Genomic DNA, 21099 nt, shown 5'->3' with positions numbered 1-21099 from the left:
AAAGCTTTTCAAATGTGACAAATGCACATGTATGAATGTGGCATTCTCATGTTGCATTTCTTCATTTTTTTGGGTGTGGGCAGAATCCAACTTTTGTTAAATGACTAATTTGGACAGTGTTTTAAAATGAGGGGTAATAGTTGTCTAAACTCAGCATTTGATTTCCAGTGTAAAATAACTTGTCTTTCTAGTGTATCTCCAGAGGAATTACTAATACTGCCTGCAAATGGTAGACCTTGTGAAACATAATTTTCAATGACTACAATTTTAATTGGAATTTGGGGTACTGGGTGGGGGAGAATAAATTTACAGAATGTAGCTTCTTTCATCTGTCAGTTGGTAAGGGAAATGTTTAGCTGAACTAAACAGACCTAAAAGCCCCAGTTTCGATGGCTGGTCTGTGCTAATTAGAATATTCAACTGGGGTAGGGGTTGATTGGCCTTATGTAGCTAAATCTACGTGGGGAAGAGAATTAGACAGGCTTATTTCTCCTGCTACTAAACACAAAATTAGGTTTGACTTTTAAATGACCTCTGAACCAAGGTTTTCACATTACAAATGACTGCTTGGCCACAATACTGAAGGTGGTATCACATCTCGCCAAGAATTAGTTTAATTAGGAAATGGGGAGGGGGGCAAAAGAAACTTGGTAAAAAATAAGCAGTGAATAACTCCTAGTGCTTGTTCAGCTTTCTGTTTAACTGACCAACTTAAATTGTAATCATGGTCATCATAGCTTGTCCAAAACTAAAGTCTGAATCTAATATTGCATTTTACCTTGTTATAGTTCATGAGGAGTGCAAGATGTTGACAGGGGAACTGCATAAGCAATGTTTAACATTTTGCATTGACTCTCTACATTTATAATCTTCTGATCACTTCTCAGCTTCCGTTTGGTTATAACGTAACCAGTCTTTGCTGCCCTACTTGATTTAGAGTGCACATATTTTTTTGAGGTAAATGCTTAAACAAGATTTGCGGGAACTGTAGCCGTAGTATTTTATATAAGGGGTTTTCAAAAGCAAAGCCTTTATAGGCTATGCAGTGGGTTTCTAGGGTCATAAACCTGTTTTGTCTCACCTCCGTTTTACTGAAAGGCATTCAACTGAAGGCTTCCCACCTTACCAATTACTAGTATAGCAACAGTGTGGCAGTTTGGAATACAGGGTGTGGAAGTTATATCAGTTATATCGATCTCTGGTTAGATTCCAGTTAGAATCCGGCATTCCAATTCCGGAATGATGTATTTGGCTTTGACGGGGTGCAACACAGATTCACCAGAATGATACCAGTGTGAAAAGAGGTCAATTATGATCAGTTGCATAGGTTTGTGTTCATTTGAATATAGAAGATTAAAGGGTGAGCTAATTGAAGCCACTGAGATTTCTTTCTCTGCCTGATCAACTGTACCCTATCATTTTGTGAGTGTGTGAGTCCTCTAAACCTTTTGATCCGTCACGCACATGTTGCTTAGCAGGGCCAACTTGTGCACAGCTTATTTGGGAACTTTAGGTTGAGGCTGTGTAACTTAAAGGGGAACATTGCACCTGACTTTTCAGTGATCGAGCATAAATGAACTTGATAAAATTTGAAATAAACAAAGATTCAATGTGCCATCATTTTTTTATTCAAGCTTTTTAATTAATCTCCTGAACATAATTTTCATAGAATCACAGGAGGTGGCCATTTTACCCGTTGTCTGTGCTTGCCCTCTGCAGGAGCATATCATCTAGTCCTACAATCTACTTTTCCCGATAGACCTACAAATATTTTCTCTTCAAATAATTATCCAATTTTCTATTGAAAGCCTCAATTGAATCTGCTTCCACCATACTCTCAGTGCATCCCAGATTCAAACCAATTGCTACAAGTGCTTCTTTTGCCAATTGCCTTAAAGTCAATGTTCTCTGGTTCTTGACACTTCCACCAACAGCAACCTTTAATCCCTATCTACGTTGTCTAGACCTATCCTTGATCTGGAAGACCTCTATCATATTTCACTTGTCCTTCGCTTCCTTAAGAAGAACAGGCCAGCTTTTCCAATTTATCCATTTTGAAATTCTCTGGATCACTAATATAATATATAAGAAAAGCAGTTGTCCTAACACTGATCCCTGAGCAACCCCACTATATCCCTCCTTCAGACTGTCCACCATTACTGTTTTCTGTCATTCAGCTAATCCACGCTCTCGCTACCCCTTTTAAGCCATGAGCCTTATCTTTGCTGACAAGTCTGTTATTTGACACTTTTAATCAAACCCTCTATAGAAGTCCACAAGCATCACATCAATCACATTACCTTCATCAGCTCTCTCTGTTACTGCACCAACAAACTTTAAGTTCGATTAACAAAATTTTCATTCAACAAATTCGTGATAGCTTTCCTTAATCCGTATTTGTCCATGTAACTGTTAATTATGTCCCAAATTATCATTTTAAAAACACTCCACCAACAAAGATAAACTGACTGACCTGAAGTTGCTGGACCTATTCTTACTCCATTTTAAGGATCATAAAATTTGCAATTCTCCAGTCCTTTGGCACCACCCCTGTATCCAAGGAAGATGGCCAGTATCTCCACAATTTCTGAAGCATTCCCATATGTATTTTTGTTTAAAAATTCAAGTTCGAGGTGGACTTTAAGACTGGTTATGTTGTAACTAAGAGGCACAGCATACTTATATGGTGTGATTTTATAATGGATGTTTTTCAACTGCGTTTGTATTTCATTACTATACTATCACTGATATTGGGTACAACTTTGTACTGTGCATGATATTTATTGTTCAACTTCTTTTTCCCAATTAAGATTTCGACCCATAAAAGGAAGACAGGAAGATCTCAAAGAAGTAATAGAGGATTTCAAGAAGAAGGAAAATTTAGAAAAAGCCTTCAAAGCACTAACAACGGGAGAATGGGCGCGACACTATTTCCTCAACAAAAACAAAAGTCAAGAAAAGTTATTTAAGGAGCATGTACGTGGAGTTTTCTCTTGTTTTTTTTCCATGAAAAATTTTCCAGGAAAGCAGAGTATATGCTTAAGGGTATGAAATGGTTCCAAGTGCTCCAGCTCTCCAAAACATTATTTTGAAACAATTTGATAAAGTCTGAATGAAGCATAAAAGCCTTCCAAATCTTTCAAGATTTTGTGCATTGCACCTTGAGTATAAACCTCCTGTTAAATTTCACAAGGACAGTTTTGGAAATCTAATGACTTCTGTGTAAAAGATTTGTGTGCGTTCTTGCTTTGATATTTAATAAAATGTTATGATTGTATAGCCTGCTGTTCTGCATTTTCCATATGGCCCAATTTACTCTTTCTTTGGGTGGGCGGGAACTGTTCCATGTTTTAGAATATAATTTTCTTGAAGTGCGCGGTCATTTAAGAAAGCAGTTCATAAGGCATATGGGAACTTGGGAGTTTATAAGCGGGGAAATATAGTACAAAAGCAAGGAAGTTGCAGTGAACCTTTTATAAAATGCTGGTTTGACTTCAAATGGAGTATTGTATCCAATTCTGGGCACCACACTTTATGAACAATGTCAAAGCATTGATGAAGATGCAGAAATGATTTGGAGATGAAAGACTTCAGTTGTGTGGATAGATTAGTGAAGCTAAGTTTCTCCTTAGTGAAGAGAAACTTAAGAAGAAATTTGACAGGTGTTCAAAATCATGAGGGGTGTGGACACAGGGTTAGATCGGGAAAAACTGTTCCCATTGGTCAAAGAGTCGAGAGTAATTGGTTAAGAGCTGGAATTCAATGTCGTGATGGAGGCAGATTCAGTCGTGGCTTTCAAAAGGCCAATTGGATAATTGCCTGAAGAGAAAATAATTGCAGGGCAATGGGAAAAGGACTGGGGAGTGAGACTAGCTGAGCTGCTTTTGCAGAGAGCTGGAATGGATGCAACAGGCAGAATAGCCTCCTGCTGTACTTTAATCAGTCTATGATTCTACCTTTTTAAAAGGAAAAATTCTGGGCAAACTGAGCTGCCTGAAAGCTTTATTTTGGAACAGTCATCTTGGCTGCCAGGAAAGTTTATGTTGTCTGTGAAATCTATAGCACCACAACCTCCTGTGGAGTGGGGTTGCATGTGTGTAGGTTCATTCTTGACAGCAAGGCTCTTGCTGATGGAAATAATCTAATTGTCTTCCATGTATAGTTTTAAGAAGGGTGAAGTCTAAACTGCAGGCATTAATATTGTGGGGAGGAATTTATAATTTTGCTGTTTGAATGGAATCTTATCTTGCACCAGAGCAGCACAGAGAGAATTGTTGTATTTCCCACTATAGTTTCAATTTTGACCATTTGTATGGCTGCCATTAATTTGGTGGGGGTGTGCAAGAGATCACTGCCTCGAATATTCCCATTGTGCTCCTAATTCATTGGACTATATATCACATTATTTTACCATGATAACAGTGTGAATATGATATGGTAAAGACTTCTTATTGATTATTTAACTAAATGTTGCTAAGCACCTGTTTAAAATGTGGTTCAGATCAGAAGAATTACTGGGTGGGAGTGGTTACCTGGCATTCACACATTGTGTTCATCTGCCTGAAACACCAGATCTGAAGGGAGGTGAGACCAGTTTTTTTAATGCACCTGAAGAAAATAATGATGTAGCCAACTCCCTGTGTGATGTGGCCAACTCCCTGTGTGTGTGTGGGGGGGGGGGGGGGGGGGGGGAATTCTTGGACCAAATCAAAAGTCAACAAGGGCAGTGCAGTCCTGGGTTGTGGTTCAATAATCTGTCAATTGAATATTTGAATCTGTCATTTATATGATATTGTGATTTAGTGCAACTTTGTTCCTCCAGTTCAACTGTACAAGATTATTACATAAATGCAAAAAATATACCTACAAAGTGTTTAATGTATTTTGGGCAGGTTTTCATTTATCTGAGAATGTTTGCAGCCGAAAGTGGATTTGAGCTCTTGCCTTGTAATCGGTATTCATCGGAGAAAAATGGAGCCAAGATAGTTGCAACCAGGGAATGGTAAGAAGTGGACTCATTGTAGGTCGTAGATTTATTTTGGACCTGTGATTATGTGATGCTCGCATGGCATGGTGGATCTATGTTCACGGAAAAGTTAACCATAAAAGCAGTGGTAGGACCTATGGTCTCTAACCTACATTTATTTTTTGAAAAATCTGTTCTGATTCTGTGGAATTGAATCATTGTATTCCATACAGAATGAATGCAGTATTTTTGCTACTTTTACCCCTGCAAGAGGTGTTTTTATGGACATGCACTTTATTTAGTGTAATGATCATTGTGGATAGACTGATAACTACATTTTACAAATTAAAAACAAATGCTGGAAGTATTCAACGGGGCGGGCAGTTAACATTTTGAGTTGATGATGTTTTGTTAGAACTGAAAGAGTTTCAGATGAGTAGCTTTTAAGCAAGTGAAGAACCAGGGGAAAGGGGATTGTAGTGGTGGAAGTGGCATGCACAAAAATAATAGTTTTATTTGATGCGATGGAAGGCAGAAGTGATTAAATGTAAAACATAATTACACTGCAAGGCAAAGGGAAATGATTGTAAGGCAAGAAACAAATGATGGGTTGCAGCAGAATGCAACGGAAGAAGGGAGTATGGAAAATCTGGCAAAATAGAATGCTCCCATTGACCATCCATGCCAAATAAACGCCTTGTGTATGATAAGATCTCCAGTTTATAAGTTAATTTTTGACATTGGAATCACAATTGATGAATAAAATTAATTCTATTATAAATGTGGAAAATTGGTGCATCTGAAATAGTAGATATCAAAACTTAATGAGTTCAAATATGCAACAGCAGCTAACTTTAATATAGTTATTTTAAAGGAGGGCATTTGGCAGAGGTGTAGCCAAAGAATGAGATGTTGTCAGGAGTGACCCAAAGCTTCATCAGAGTTGGGTTTTCAGAGGTGTTCTAAAGGAGGGGAGAGAGTGGTGGGAAAGTTTAATGATTTGAGTGGCAATGCAAATTCAAAAACTTTGAAGGGGAAAGGCACATTGGTGGAAGGTTGCAAGAGTAGAGGGGTCCATTTGTAATTTTTTTACAAATTGGGGCGATAACCAAGAGGGTCAGTCCAAGAAGAAAAGGAGACATTTAGAATGTCGGCTAGCATGGGGACCAGGAAGGGAAGTGGAATCTAATTTAGTGGGAATAGGATCAAGGGAGCAGGGGTGAATCCATGGATAAGGTGATCTGAGGGAGGATAAGAGTGATAGAGAAATTCAGGACTTCGATGGAGGGGAGAATAGGGGAGGTTTGGCTTGCTGGGCAAGCTGAAGCAGCTGAACAAATGGCCTAAGTTAGGAGCAAATGAGCTCCTCACAGTTGTCCATGAAGTTGGGGCAGGGAAGAGATGTTTAACATGCCAGTTGTGATAAACAGGAAATATGTAAATGAATAATCCATTATCTGGCTAGAAGTTTGAAATAATGTTTAACTTTAGTTGTTCCTAGTAGTTGAGCAGCAGATACAAAATCTTTCAATAATGGTGCTAAGAAACTTCATAACACACGAGTTAGGTTGTTGGGTCCTGCATCTTTTCGTTACTGGCTATTTTCTTCTGGGTATTATTACACAATTTAGTTTCCACACGAACTGATTCCAGTTTGCTAAATTCATGAAGGGTAAACTCAAAGGCATTTGATTACAGAACAAGATGGAAAGAGATATCCCTTTTCATTCTGATGCTTTACTTAGACTGTAAATATTCTAAGTATCTTTTTCGTTACACATCTATGCCCTTGATCTCCTCAGATGTAGAGGTAAAATCTGCACATTCTCCCCGGCTCCGTGTGGGAAGTTTCCTCCCACAGTCTAAAAGATGCATTGGTTAGAAGCATTGAGCATTCTAAATTCTCCCTCAATGTACCCAAACCGGTGTCAGGAGTGTGGCATTAGGGGGTTTTCACAGTAACTTCATTGCAGTGTAAGCCTACTTATGACACTAAATTTAAAAAAAATCTTTGTTCTTGCTTTGCCTTGGTTGTGAACTGTATTTTGCAATGAAAGGCAACTCTGCAAGTTGTGTTCTGGTACATGAATCGCAAAGCTAGTATCCAAGTATCGAATGTTGCCATTTATTGCAAAGGGGGTAGAATATAAAAATAGTATTTTGCTCCTGTTGTACAGGGTATTGGCGAGCCCACATCTCAAGTACTGTGTTTAGTTTTGGTCTCCTTATTTATGAAAGGACATCATTGCATTAGAAGTAGTTCAGAGAAGGGTCACTCGATTGATTCCAAGGATGAAGGAGTTATTTATGAGATAAGATTGGACAGGTTGGGCCTGTATCCTGTGAAATTTGGAAGAATTAGGTGTAATGTCTGGAACCATACAAGATCCTGGGTGGACTAGACAAGGTGGATGCTAAAAGGATGCTTCCCATTGTAGAAGAGACTGGAAAGAGGGGGCACAGTTTAAAAATAAGGGGTCCCCCATATAAGACAGATGAAAATTTTATTTTCTTGGAGGGTCACGGGTCTATAAAATTCTCTTCCTCAGAGTGCTGGAGGCAGAGTTGTTAAATATTTTTAAGGCGAGAGTGAGATTCTTGACTAACAAGGGAGTCCAAGGCAGGAGATCATAATCAGATCAGCCATGATCTCATCAAATGGCATAGCAGGCTTGAGAGGCTGAATGGCCTACTCTTCCCAATTCATATGTTATGATAAACTCCCCTTTCACTCTCCCAGAAAAAAATATTACTATAGGTTCTAATGGCATTATGTATTTTGCAGACTAAAGATCTTACTTTTGTACAATATTTGACTTGTACATAGGAAGAAGAATGACAAGATCGAATTGTTGGTTGGCTGCATTGCAGAGCTGTCAGAGATGGAAGAAAACTTGCTTCTTCGACATGGAGAAAATGATTTTAGTGTTATGTTTTCCACAAGGAAGAACTGTGCTCAACTTTGGCTTGGACCTGCTGCATTTATTAACCATGGTATGGAATCCTTCTTAAGGGTTGATTTGCAATGAATAGTGGTTGGGATAGTTAGTACATTGAATATTCAGGTGCAGTCGTCTTCTGTTAATTCCAAGTCATTTTGTTTGCCTGAAGGAAATTCAAATTATCCAGTACTTCAAATTAAAGATTTTTATGAATCAACCCAACAAAACACTAAGGACAGTAAAAACTTCATAATGCAACCTATTAAAATGCACATAATCAAAACTCCACGACAACAGCACAAATTCAAGCCATTTTGAAAAACATTCAGTTTGTTTTCTGTTGACATTACAACAACTTGCATTTAATTTTTGTCTTTAACGTAGTAAAACATTCCATGGTGTTTCACGAGATTATCAAACAACATTTGACCCTGTGCCACGTATGACCAAAAGGTTGATTAAAGAGTTAAGTTTTAAGAGTATCTTAAAGGAGGAGTTTAGGGGAAGAATCCCAGGGCTTAAGGCATGGGAAGCTGAAAGCACTGCTGCCTATAATATTCTTGGTATTGTTAGAGTAACATAGAATATTTACTGAGTCTGCAGAACTTAAAATATTGAGACGCACCTTACATGAGACTGCATGAGAGAGAGGGAGAGAGAGAAAGCAAAGCATGTGACACTACATGACTTCCTGTGATGTATGGTAACTGAGTAGCATAATACAGTTAGAATTAACCCCTCATACTAAAACTCCCTTCCAAGTCTCTGACTTCCATTTCTATATTTCAAAAGATCAAATGAGCCACAAGCCACAACCTTAAACTGTGTTGTAGTACTTAATTTTGTTTTCTTCCCTTGGGTCCTTTTTTTTTCTTCCCGCCATTCCTTATTTTCTATAAAGATAACCTCTGTGGCAGTTTCATGATTCTACAGAATAGATCCTTTTTGAGGGGATTGGGGGTTTGAGTTCTCTGAATGATGTTTCAGATTCTGCTGAGCAAGAGGAGTTTAGCAGATAACTTGGATTCACCAGTATGGTTGCTATCTGGGTTGGTTGGATAAATGCAATATCTCTGGCTGATCTGGTTGGAAAGATGATTGCATCCGCTGGATGGGAGGTTACTTCTGTGTGGCAACTGTTGCTCATCTGTTCTGTCTCATTGTACAGTGTTATGTTTGAATGAGAGAAGACCATAAATGTGATGCCTATTCAACCGCTTGTCCATAGTGAGCTTGGTCACTGATTCAAACTGGCTCTCCTGGGTGGAGATCTGGCAGGTTGTGTGCTGGTAACATTTGTCATTGTTCCATATTTGGCTGGAACAATGTTTTGTTTTTCTGTCCCTCCCATTTTCTCCAAGTCACCAGGTTGTACTTGTGCATGCATGCGCGCGTGCAGTCAGGTCCCAATTAGGAGTTCGCATGGTGACAGACTCTTTTGGAGTGGATAGCTCAAGTCCAAGTTGTTGTTCCTTAACAATGCTTTCTCTACGCACTGCTTTTTCACCTTTGCTGTTGACTTGAGGATATTTGAGAGTTAGTCGGATGGGCAGATCCATATGATGTAGTGAACTTGTCGAGGTATTAATTCACAAACTTTAGGTCCATTGTCTGAGATTGCAAGGTCTGGGATTCCATGTGTTACAAATATCTTCTTGAGCGCGATTCTCTGTTCGAAGAGATTCATCCCAAGACATTTCCACGGTCGTGATGGGAAGGAAGATGTCATCAATAGTTTCCTTGTCCCCTGATAAACGGCACCGGTAATACAGCTTGATATCATTCCTTTGAGATGCCTGGCTACCAAACAGAATATCTTGCTGTGACTCAGCATTTTGTGACACCCAAACATCCATGATGCAATTGTAGGATGTTGAGTCTCTTAGAATGAACTCTTGGAATGACCACTATCTTTGTCATAGATGAATTAATCATCAATTGTATTGAGATGCCCTCTCAGTTCATAGTACTGTCTGAGAATGGGATTCTGTGGCATATATGCTCGTCATCTTTTGATGTGGTACTCTTTGAGCTGAACATGTTGTTCATCAGATTTTTGTGCATCTTGAATTCATTTAGATGCTGACTTGTTGCTGGTACATTTGTGGTTGTTGTGGATATAAAGGTTTCTCCCTCTTGCAAGAGCCCATTGGTTGTGAGACAAAGCATCCAGTTTATTCTGCTGCTTTTCCTGGCATGTAGTTTGCATCAAATCTCACCATTCTCGGTTTGAATTATTGTACCCATTGAGGCATTTTTTTTTCTGACTCATTAGAATTTAAGAATGCCACTAAGGGCTTGTAATCATGAAGTGGAGACCAATAACATCTGAAAACGTTTCACAAGCCCATCTAGCAGCTAATGCTTCTTTCTCTATCATAGGAAATCTTGTCAGTAAACTGGTCTGTGCTTTCCATCTGTCTGTATCTGAAAGAGTACAACTCCCAGTCCTGTAGAAGATGCAGCTGCTGCAATGATAGTGGGTAGCTCTGGGTCAAACTGAGCTAAAACATCAGTTGATATCAGCATCTGTTGATTTTCTCAAAAAAACCCTTGTATTGTGCTACCTCCCAGCACCATGTATTGTCCATTTGGAACATCTGACGTAATGTTTCACTGACGACAGCTAGGTTGGGCAGGAACTTTCTGACTTGGTTTGCTATATCCATCAATCTTTGGATCTCCGTCAGGTTTTGAGGAGGTGGCGACTCCTTGATTGCTCTTTTATTCTATGGAACAACTCTGACACCAGATGCATCCACAATATGCTCAAGGAACCTGACAGCTGCAAGAGTTCTCAGTTGTTATAGAGCTTGCACTCTAGTACGATATTCTGTCTCAGTGGGTCCATAGATCAGGACATCATCCATGTGACATCGACTCTATCCAGTCCTTCTAGGATGCTTGATGTTATACCCTGGAAGATTTCTTGCACAGATGTCAAAGCATAGTTTGAAGCAAAACCTTCCAGAGGGAGTAATCAAGTTTGAGAGTGATGATTCTTCATTTAGGGGTAGTTGTCAAAAACTACTCATTGCATCTAGCTTTGTGACGCTTGAACTCTTTCCCAATTTAGCTAAACTCTCATTCACAGGTGACCTAGTAGTTGAACATGAAGTTCATCCTTTGTTTAGCTGTTTAAGACCCACCGATATTCTGACAGATCCTTTGGATTTTGGCAGCAGGACTATTCCTGAACACCAGCTTGTTGGTTTTGTGACAGGCAGAATAATCTCCTGCTTCAACTTCGTCGTTTCCTCCTCTTCCTTTCTGGACACACGGGCTTCGTTTTTTGACAGTTACATGGTATGCTGTCTTCCTAATGCTGTGAACAGCTATGCGAATTCACCTCTGATGTTTTTGGGATTAACTCCATGACTCTTAAGTTCCTACACTCTGCAAATCAGATGCTAGTCGATATAGACTTTCTGCTCAAGAGTGAGCAACTTTGACAGACGGCAAATTGGCACAGTGGTTAGCACTGCTGCCTTACCATGCCAGGGACCTGGGTTTGATTCCCGGCTTGAGTCACTGTCTGTGCAGAGTCTGCACGTTCTCCTTGTGTCTGCATGGGTTTCCTCCGGGTGATTCAGTTTCCTCCCACAGTCTGAAAGTTGTGTCGGTTAGGTGCATTAGCCATGATCAATTCTCCCTCAGTGTAACTGAACAGGGCCAGAGTGTGGCGACTAAGGGATTTTAGAAGTAACTTCATTGCAGTGTTAATGTAAACCTACGTGTGACACGAATAAATAAACTTTAAACTGGTTCTGAATCATATGCAATGTTTCCATGATTTTCTTTTCACTCCTCAACTGGAGGGTTGTGTTTAGTGCTCCTAGGACCTTGAGTTATATCGCTCTTGGCCCAGATACTTTTTTTGCATGAATACTGAAGAGAACACTCCAACCGCGTTCAGCTTCAGAAAGAACCAAAACTGCTGCACCAAGTGCATGATATCAGCATTCTGGTAGCTTATGCTTGGTTCCTGGATCTGCCCAAGGAAAGGCACTTCAGTATCATGGATATCATCTACTTCATTGATTGTGCCACCTTTCAATCACTTCCCTTCTGCGTATTCTGCTTCTTGCTTTGATGCACAGTCTAGAAATGGCCATCTTTCTGCATAAATGGCATCTGGCCCCTTTGGCAGGGCAGTTTTCACGCTTGTGTTTTTCCATTTGCAGTTAGGAGAGTGTCCATCAACAGCCCCAGATGTCACCCTTGCTTTTTTTGCAACAGTTTCTCTCTTAAATTTGGCATACTATACTGACTCAGCTGCTTTGAGATAGTGGTTCCACTAGCACCTCAAATCACAGCTTGCTTTTGTTTACTGACCTCAGCTTGTCTGCTCGGTTGGATTACCTTTGCTAAGGTTATATCATCACTTGACTAAAGTGGTCAAACAAGGCATCATCCAGAAATCCCACGACAGTTCTGTCTCTGATCAGTTCCTCTTTTGAGCTGCCATTCGCACAATTCTCTGCAAGTCTATACAAATCATTTATAAATGCAACACTTCTTGACATTGGATTTGTTTCTTAAACTTAACTGGCTCAATCTTAGATTGAAATATATATCAATGGCTTTGATTACTTCATCTCTCATGGCTTTGTTCTCATGGATGCACACACTGCCTGCTGATATCATCTGCCCAGCAGCATACTGACCTCACTGCATACCTTTGCAGCGTGGCACCATGTGGTACCAATTCATCAATGCTTCGGCTTGGGGCCTGTAACTTTCTTGAAGCTTTCTGGTAATACTTTCTATAAATACTTTCACTTGGCTGCCACCACATAATATTTTTGGTATTGTTAGACTAATACCACTGCAGACTGAGTAAACATTCTGTGTGTAAACAGAGGCTTCATTGAGGCCTGTGCTGGCTACATCTTATCCAAGGCTGCATGAGAAAGCAACCATGTGATGTTACATCACTTATTGTGGTGTACACAGAGTATCTGATTAGCATATTATACAGTTAGAATTAACACTGCCAATGGTGGACTGAAGAAATTTGGGAATTCACAAATGGCAAGTATTGGAGAGTGCCGCAATATTGGAGGGTTGTAGAACTGAAAGAGTTAGAGATTGGGAGGGGGAGTCCTGAATAAATTTGAAATGTGAATTTTAAAATTGGGTATTGTCAGACTAGGAGCCAATGTAGATCAGCACACATTGGGGAATAGAACTTGTACGAGTCTGGGCACTAGCAGCAAAGCTTTGGGTGAGGTCATGTTTGTGGTGGGTACAAAGTGGGAGGTCAGCTTGGAAGAGCGTTGGAACGGTTGAATCTAAATGCATCAAAGGCACGAATTGACGGTTTCAGCAGATAAGTTAAGGTAGAGATGGAGGTGGGCAATGTTAAGCAGGTGACACATTTATTCATCAAGTATTTAACGCAGAGAAAAGTTCTGTCGCTCTCTTTGTAGCTGCCATCCATTTTCACAGATTAGATATAATGGCTGTGGTGAAGGTTGGTTCCTTTAATTCCATCTATTCACTGGATCCACTTGCGTGGGCCTTTGAACACTCCTATAAGCAACAGTATCCTCTTGAACCACATCATCAGTTGGGCTATTGTTCCTCATGTTCTTCAGTGAATTTATTTGTCTTTTTGCAGTGAGACACAGTTAGCTTACTCAAAATATTTAGCTTCTTGAACCTAGTTTAATTAAAAATAAACAACAAATTTTACTGGCCAGGACCGTTTGCGATGGGAATTTGAATTAACCATTAATTCATATTAAGAGGTTAGAACTAAAAAATACCCTTTACATTTGGGCTTTTTGTGCAAAATGGATATGTTTTAATCAAAGAGAGAGAATCCTGTTTAGTTTGCCAGTCTACTTTTTCACATCCAATTTTCTATCCTCTCCTAATTTGAAGATTTAGGGTTTATATTGTAATATAACTCCACAGGCCTGTGGCATATGATTAAAATACCCATTTTCCAGAAACCAGTAAAGTATTTGCAGATTCAACAACAGAAAATGCTGGAAAATCGCAGTAGGTCCGACAGCATCTGTGGAGAGAGAATAGAGCGAACAGTTTGAGTCTGGATGACCTTTCATCAGCGTATTTGCAGATTATTTGATGATGGGGTTCCATCACAACTAACCCCAACCCATTCCACACACACACCTGCTTTAAACAAGATGATTCACTGCACAATTATTGTAAATGGGAATCTAGCTGTAGCTAAACTTTTCCTCTGTCTTATCCAGCTGCCTTCATTTTTTAAAGAAATAAACTTGCATGCATATTGTGTCTTTGATGTCCCCAGAATATTCCAAAACACAGCACAGTTAATTAATCACATCAGTATAATCGTTATTGTTATGTAGGCAGTAATGCTGCAAGATCTTTACATCCACCTGAGCAATTGAGCCCATCTTTTTCATGTGAAAGCCAATGCCTCTGTTAATACTCTAAATATTATACTAGAATGCCATCCTAGATTATGCACTTAAGCCCCACAATCTTTTGTTTCTGGTGAGAATACTGTCAGCCACTGCCATGACTGAGAACAGCTACCTAAACTGATCATTTATCTGGGACGGGGAAAAACATGCTATCTGCTTCAGCCTGTTAGCTGCTGTACCTCTTCTTGAAATATTCGAACAGTTCATCAGGATTATATTCTGAATCATGCTTCAAACCCATGCATTTATGACTGATAAATATTGGCAGGTGTTGCAAGTGAACCTGATCCTGCCTTTGTACGTGCATTTTCCACTACACTTCACTGGATAGCAATCGCAGTAGGGACCCTGGCTGACTTTTGCCTCCTCATCCCTGGCCTATATAACTTAGTTCCACACCAATGAAATATTGGAAATTCATCAGAAATATAATTGAAAAACAATGCAGTTTGAGACATTTGGGAGCATTGGGAATTTCATTCTTGGAACCTAATAGCCACATGAAATACTCAGAGGGTGATCTGACAAGGGTATTCTGATCTATATTGACTAATGATGCTGACATATTGTTTTGTGAAGCAATAAATTATTTTTAAATGCTTTTGTTTTAAATTGAGTTGATAAAATATTAATTGTTTTATTCTGTCTCTTTCTTCCCAATTTAATCTTTTTAAGACTGCAGGCCAAACTGTAAGGTAAGCTATAATTTTGCTATCCTCAACTTGTATTTTTTAATGAAACATGATCAGATTTGCACTGAACAAAAATATATATATATATTTTATTTCTTTTAACCTTAGTTTGTGTCAACTGGTCGGGATACAGCTTGTGTGAAAGCATTACGAGATATTGAACCAGGAGAAGAAATCTCATGCTACTATGGGGATGGTTTCTTTGGAGAAAATAATGAATTCTGTGAATGCTATACTTGTGAAAGGTAAGAATTTCTTAATTTTCGTTATCTAATACACGGTTGTGTATCTGAATGGGAACTCTGCCCTATTTGTAAAATAGCAAATTTGATTTCCTCATGCGCAAACATCCCCAGTGTGTTCTCACTTACTGCTGTGCTGTAAATAACTTTAAATTTGTAATGTTGCACTTTTTTCACCACCAGAGGATGACGCTACTTAAACCTGTCCACAAGGCAATCTGGGTAGGATGCCAGTGGATCTTATGGTCATGCTAAACAGTCTTTTTTCGCTTTACACACACAATGGGCATTTATTGCTTTTATGATCCAAAATTTGATATATACACAGATTTTAGTTTGGAAAATGGGGTGGAGTTCCTTTTAGGAATTTATCTACATTTATAATTGAGATTATTATGAGTTGATACTTTATTCAAATAAAACTAATTTGTGACTGGAAAACTTAATACAATCATGAAAAATATGTGTTAGGAGAGAGCTTAAAGTGGCTTATGTTCTTTCTCCAGACGTGGGCAAGGTGCATTCCGATCAAAACCTGGACTCCCTGACCCTGTACCAGTCATAAATAGCAAGTATGGACTCCGCGAAACAGACAAACGTTTGAACAGGTTAAAAAAGCTGGGAGATAATGGAAAAAACTCTGACAACCAGTCTGTGAGCTCAAACACTGATGCAGAGATTACTCAGGAAAAAGGTATTGCATCTTGTTTTACTTTCATCATTTTCTGCCATTTTCTCCCAAGCCTTTTTTCATCACAGCATTTATTCTTCTGTAGGAGTACATTTCTGCTGACTTGCCTGACTCCTTGGAAATAATAGCTTGATCCTTCCCTTCCCAAATCCAAAGAAATTTTAAAACCAGTTGTAGTGTTTGAGTGGTTGCCCCAACTGAGAAAATTTCATACAAGAGACTGACCTAGGTCCGAGAACCCAAGAGATTTGCAAAACGAGCTATTTATCTCGTATGTGTATTGGCTTTTCTTTCAAGAGTAGTCAAAAACCCCATTCTTCTGCTGTCTACCCATATACTTATACCTTCCTCTGCTTCCAGTGTTTACTTACTCCTTTCTTAAAAGGTCGACTAATTCTAGTGGCAGTTATTCCATGTTTATTGCCAAAACTTCCTCTTCGTTCATTCTCTCTCTGACAATATTAAATTAATTACACCTTGTAACTACTTCCTCAGCAAAAGAAAATTATTCTTTCACTTTTAACTGCGTTTGTTCCTGGGATGAAGACACGTTGACAAGGCATGGAATCATAGAAATATGGAGCACATAAGGAGGATATTTTGTTCATTGTGTCTGTGCTGCCTCTTCAAAAAGATTTGGAATGCACGGCCTGCAAAGACAAATTCAATCATGGCTTTCAAAAGGGAATGGGATAACCATCTGAAGAGAAGAGGGAAATGGCATTGCAGAGAGCCAGCATGAACATGATACACCAAGTGGTTGTGCTATAACCATTCTGTGATTCTAAACTTTCAGTAGGACTTAGTCCCACACCCCTATTTTGTCTACAACTCTGAAGTTCCTCATCCTTGATTATATATTTATCTACCTTTTTAAAAAAAAAATTATGGAATCAGATTCTACCACCTTTTTAGTTAGTATTCCAGATCTAAACAACTGAGTCGAACCATTTTTGCTCATCTCCCCTCTAGATCTGTTGCCAATGATCTGTGTGGCTTCTGGTTATTGGCATCTTCTCGCTGGGAATAGTTTTTCTTTATACCTACTGTAGGAGCTTTTCATAGACCTATGTATTATGCTTTCATGTGAGAGATTTCTCTTTATTAATTACAGCTCAGCAGATACAAAGAACTCACGGAGACAGTAATTCTGGTTGAAGATGTACTTTATTGTCCGGGCCTGGTCCACATGTGTAGGAGAATGATTTTGGGCAGCCCAAATTATTCTAAATTACATTGTTATTGGTATCACAATTATACATTTTCAAAAATAATTTGCCCGCCTACTTTGCTCATCCTAGCCGGAGTGAACCAATCATTTTAGTATGAATTATTTATTGTGGTCAATAACATTCTACTCTCTGGCAGCATGAGAATTAATTGGTCCGGAAAATCCAAAAGATCTTGCCCACTTTCTCCTAGCAAGCTCAATTACATACGTCGTAGAGTTCGATCCCTTACTGGAAAAAAATGAATTATTCTATTCCTTCTACTGTCTGGGAAGCTTGTACTTTCTAAAGCCCACATTAATTAGAGAGTTCTCAGCTGTATTGTTTTCGAGGAACATGGTTCATCTCGCTCGGCTATATCCCATCATGCTTAGAGCAGTGTGCAATTGGCCAAGATTTAATACAGGGCTTTAATACAGAATATAATGTTTTTCAAAAATACATGTTTAAATTCTCTTAACAGTGGTTTTATGTGTTTCTATGCAAACAGTACTTTTGTAACTTCAGGTACTTTGTGCGTTTTCTATACTACATTCACTCTAAATTAACCTATTCTGATCTATTAGTCCTTTTAGTCCCAGGTTATCCTAAACCCCTCTAATATCTACCTAACCCTCCCATCATCTTGAAAACACCTCTTAACCTTCTTTATTCTAAAGGAGAATATAGGCCTAACTTTTCTTGTAACAAGTTTCTCATCTCTGCTAACATTTTGGTAAACCTTCTCTGTACCCTTTATACGGCCTTTACATCTTTCCTGAAGTGTACCCAGGATTATGCTCAAAACTCCAGTGATTTGTAAACCTCAAGCATTATCTATCACCGTTTATGCATCAATGCTTCCATTTATTTATAAACCCAAGTTACCCATCTGTTTCATTGACCACCATATCAACTTACTATGCTACTTTTTTAAGGATTTATGCATATAGGCACCAAGGGTTCTCTGCTCATCTTCATTTTTTTCGAAATCAGGCCGCTTATAATATATTGTCTTTCCATATTAGCCCTCCCAAAGTGCAGCAGTTCACAGTACTCTGCATTCCACTGCCATGCGTATGTCCATTTCCCTATCCTGAAGTCAACAACTATCCGAATTACTATATTTTACATTGCTAGCTTTTGTATTGTCGGTAATTATGGATGGTTATAAATTTATTATAAGCAGTCCCTATATCTTAAATCTCTCCTCAGAACATTACTTTCTCATTCCTGATATCATCTTGATGAATGTTCATTGGATCCATTCTAAGAAATAGTCCCCATTTTGACTGCATGCGTCATCTTTATCCATCTATTTTTATATGGTCAATATGGCTCAATATTACAGTTGTTCTTGAAAATCATTCCTAATTACCTCACTTATCCCTAAGTAGTGACCACTACATAGGATGGACATTCTAGGAACTTTCCATACTACCATACGTAATGCAGCATCCTTAATCGCTCCTCAGACTTAGAAATCATGAACTCTACTGCAAGTAATCTGAGTTGCTTCCTGCATGTATGATTGTTCGGATACCCAAAGCATTCCAGAACACTTAAATTACACAGCTAACATGCATCATATCATGGGCTCCAGTTGGTCAATGCTAATTTTTTTCCCTTAGAATTTAAAATAAAACAAATACAACTTGGTAATTTAACCCGTTAATTATAAATCTTCAGGCTAACTGCATTTCAATGCTGAACCCCTACAAAGGCAGAATTTCGTCTGAGACTAATCTATTCGCATTCCTGGTTGTTCACACTCAGTTGATCTGATTGATTTTCCTAATCTTCACTGCTCCACTATCTATTGTTTTAGATATGCCACAGCCCTCATCAATGTACTTTGATTCTCCTTAATGTTCCAGCTAGTCCCTTGAGTACAGATTTTCTGGGAATTCTTCCATTAGCTTTCAACTAACGGGGAATTAGCTCAAATGGTAGAGCGCTCGCTTAGCATGCGAGAGGTAGCGGGATCGATGCCCGCATTCTCCAATGCTTTAGGAGTGAAAGTAACTGGGTAGTTGTTATGGGGGACTTTAACTTTACAAATATTGACTGGAAAAGCTACAGTTCGAGTACTTTAGATGGGTCAGTTTTTGTCCAATGTATGCAGGAGGGTTTCCTGTCACAGTATGTAGATAGGCCAACAAGAGGCGAGGCCACATTGGATTTGGTACTGGGTAATGAACCAGACCAGGTGTTAGATTTGGAGGTAGGGGAGCACTTTGGTGATAGTGACCACAATTCGGTTACGTTTATTTTAGCAATGGAAAGGAATAGGTATATACCGAAGGGCAAGAGTTACAGCTGGGGGAAAGGAAATTATGATGCGATTAGGCGAGATTTAGGATGCATAGGTTGGGGAAAGAAACTGCAGGGGATGGGCACAATTGAAATGTGGAGCTTGTTCAAAGAACAGCTACTGGGTGTCCTTGATAAGTATGTACCTGTCAGGCAGGGAGGAAGTGGTCGAGTGAGGGAACTGTGGTTTACTAAAGAAGTTGAATCTCTTGTGAAGAGGAAGAAGGAGACTTATGTAAAGATGAGACGTGAAGGCTCAGTTAAAGCGCTTGAGAGTTACAAGTTAGCCAGGAAGGACCGAAAGAGAGAGTTAAGAGCCAGGAAGGGACATGAGAAGTCTTTGGCAGGTAAGATCAAGGAAAACCCTAAAGCCTTCTATAGGTATATCAGGAATAAAAGAATGACTAGGGTAAGGTTCGGGCCAGTCAAGGACAGTAGTGGGAAGTTGTGCGTGGAGTCTGAAGAGATAGGAGAGGCGCTAAATGAATATTTTTCATCAGTATTCACGCAGGAAAAAGACAATGTTGTCGAGGAGAATACTGAGATACAGGCTATTGGACTCGACGGGATTGAGGTTAATAAGGAGGAGGTGTTAGCAATTCTGGAAAGTGTGAAAATAGATAAGTCCCCTGGGCCGGATGGGATTTATCCCAGGATTCTCTGGGAGGCTAGGGAGGAGATTGCAGAGCCTTTGGCTTTGATCTTTGTCGTCATTGTCTACAATGACACCAGAAGACTGGAGGATCGCAAATGTTGTCCCCTTGTTCAAGAAGGGGAGTAGAGACAATCCTGGTAATTATAAACCAGTGAGCCTTACTTCTGTTGTGGGCAAAGTTTTGGAAAGGATTATAAGAGATGGGATTTATAATCATCTAGTAAGGAATAATTTGATTAGGGATAGTCAACACAGTTTTGTGAAGGGTAGGTCGTGCCTCACAAACCTTATTGAGTTCTTTGAGAAGGTGACCAAAGAGGTGGATGAGGGTAAAGCAGTTGATGTGGTGTATATGGATTTCAGTAAAACGTTTGATAAGGTTCCCCACGGTAAGCTATTGCAGAAGATACGGAGGCATGGGATTGAGGATGATTTAGCTGTTTGGATCAGGAATTGGCTAGCTGTAAGAAGACAGAGGGTGGTGGTTGATGGGAAATATTCATCCTGGAGTTCAGTTACTAGTGGTGTACCGCAAGGATCTGTTTTGGAGCCACTGCTGTTTGTCATTTTTATAAATGACCTGGATGAGGGCGTAGAAGGATGGGTTAGTAAATTTGCGGATGACAAAGTCGGTGGTGTTGTGGACAGTGCGGAAGGTTGTTGCAGGTTACAGAGGGACATAGATAAGCTGCAGTGCTGGGCTGAGAAGTGGCAAATGGAGTTCAATGCGGAAAAGTGTGAGGTGATTCACTTTGGAAGGAGTAACAGGAATACAGAGTACTGGGCTAATGGTAAGATACTTGGTAGTGTGGATGAACAGAGAGATCTCGGTGTCCATGTGCATAGATCCCTGAAAGTTGGCACCCAGGTTGATAGGGCTGTTAAGAAGGCGTATGGTGTGTTCGCTTTTATTGGTAGAGGGATTGAGTTGCAGAGCCATGAGGTCATGTTGCAGCTGTACAAAA

At 39.4% G+C, this 21099-nt stretch overlaps 1 protein-coding gene and 1 non-coding gene across 4 annotated transcripts in view; both read left to right on the top strand.

Annotated features, from left to right (window-relative positions):
* kmt5b (lysine methyltransferase 5B) overlaps positions 1-21099 on the top strand; it is a 53365-nt gene that overhangs the window by 24585 nt on the left and 7681 nt on the right. For all 3 annotated transcript variants that reach the window (XR_013498768.1, XM_078220674.1, XM_078220675.1), the window contains exons 4-9: positions 2811-2976; positions 4893-5002; positions 7794-7960; positions 15009-15028; positions 15134-15270; positions 15774-15961. Coding sequence is in view for 2 of the 3 variants with exons in the window: in XM_078220674.1 (XP_078076800.1) it covers positions 2811-2976; positions 4893-5002; positions 7794-7960; positions 15009-15028; positions 15134-15270; positions 15774-15961 (788 nt within the window). In the remaining variant the exon portion in view is untranslated. The remainder of the gene's footprint in view (positions 1-2810; positions 2977-4892; positions 5003-7793; positions 7961-15008; positions 15029-15133; positions 15271-15773; positions 15962-21099) is intronic.
* trnaa-agc (transfer RNA alanine (anticodon AGC)) lies at positions 19098-19170 on the top strand. Its single transcript has one exon. It is a non-coding gene; the product is annotated as a tRNA-Ala (tRNA).

This window comes from Mustelus asterias, chromosome 9, assembly GCF_964213995.1.
Source record: "Mustelus asterias chromosome 9, sMusAst1.hap1.1, whole genome shotgun sequence".
NCBI classification, from domain to species: domain Eukaryota; kingdom Metazoa; phylum Chordata; class Chondrichthyes; order Carcharhiniformes; family Triakidae; genus Mustelus; species Mustelus asterias.
Note: the sequence above shows the minus strand (reverse complement) of the source record. Positions and strands in the feature narration are given on the sequence as shown.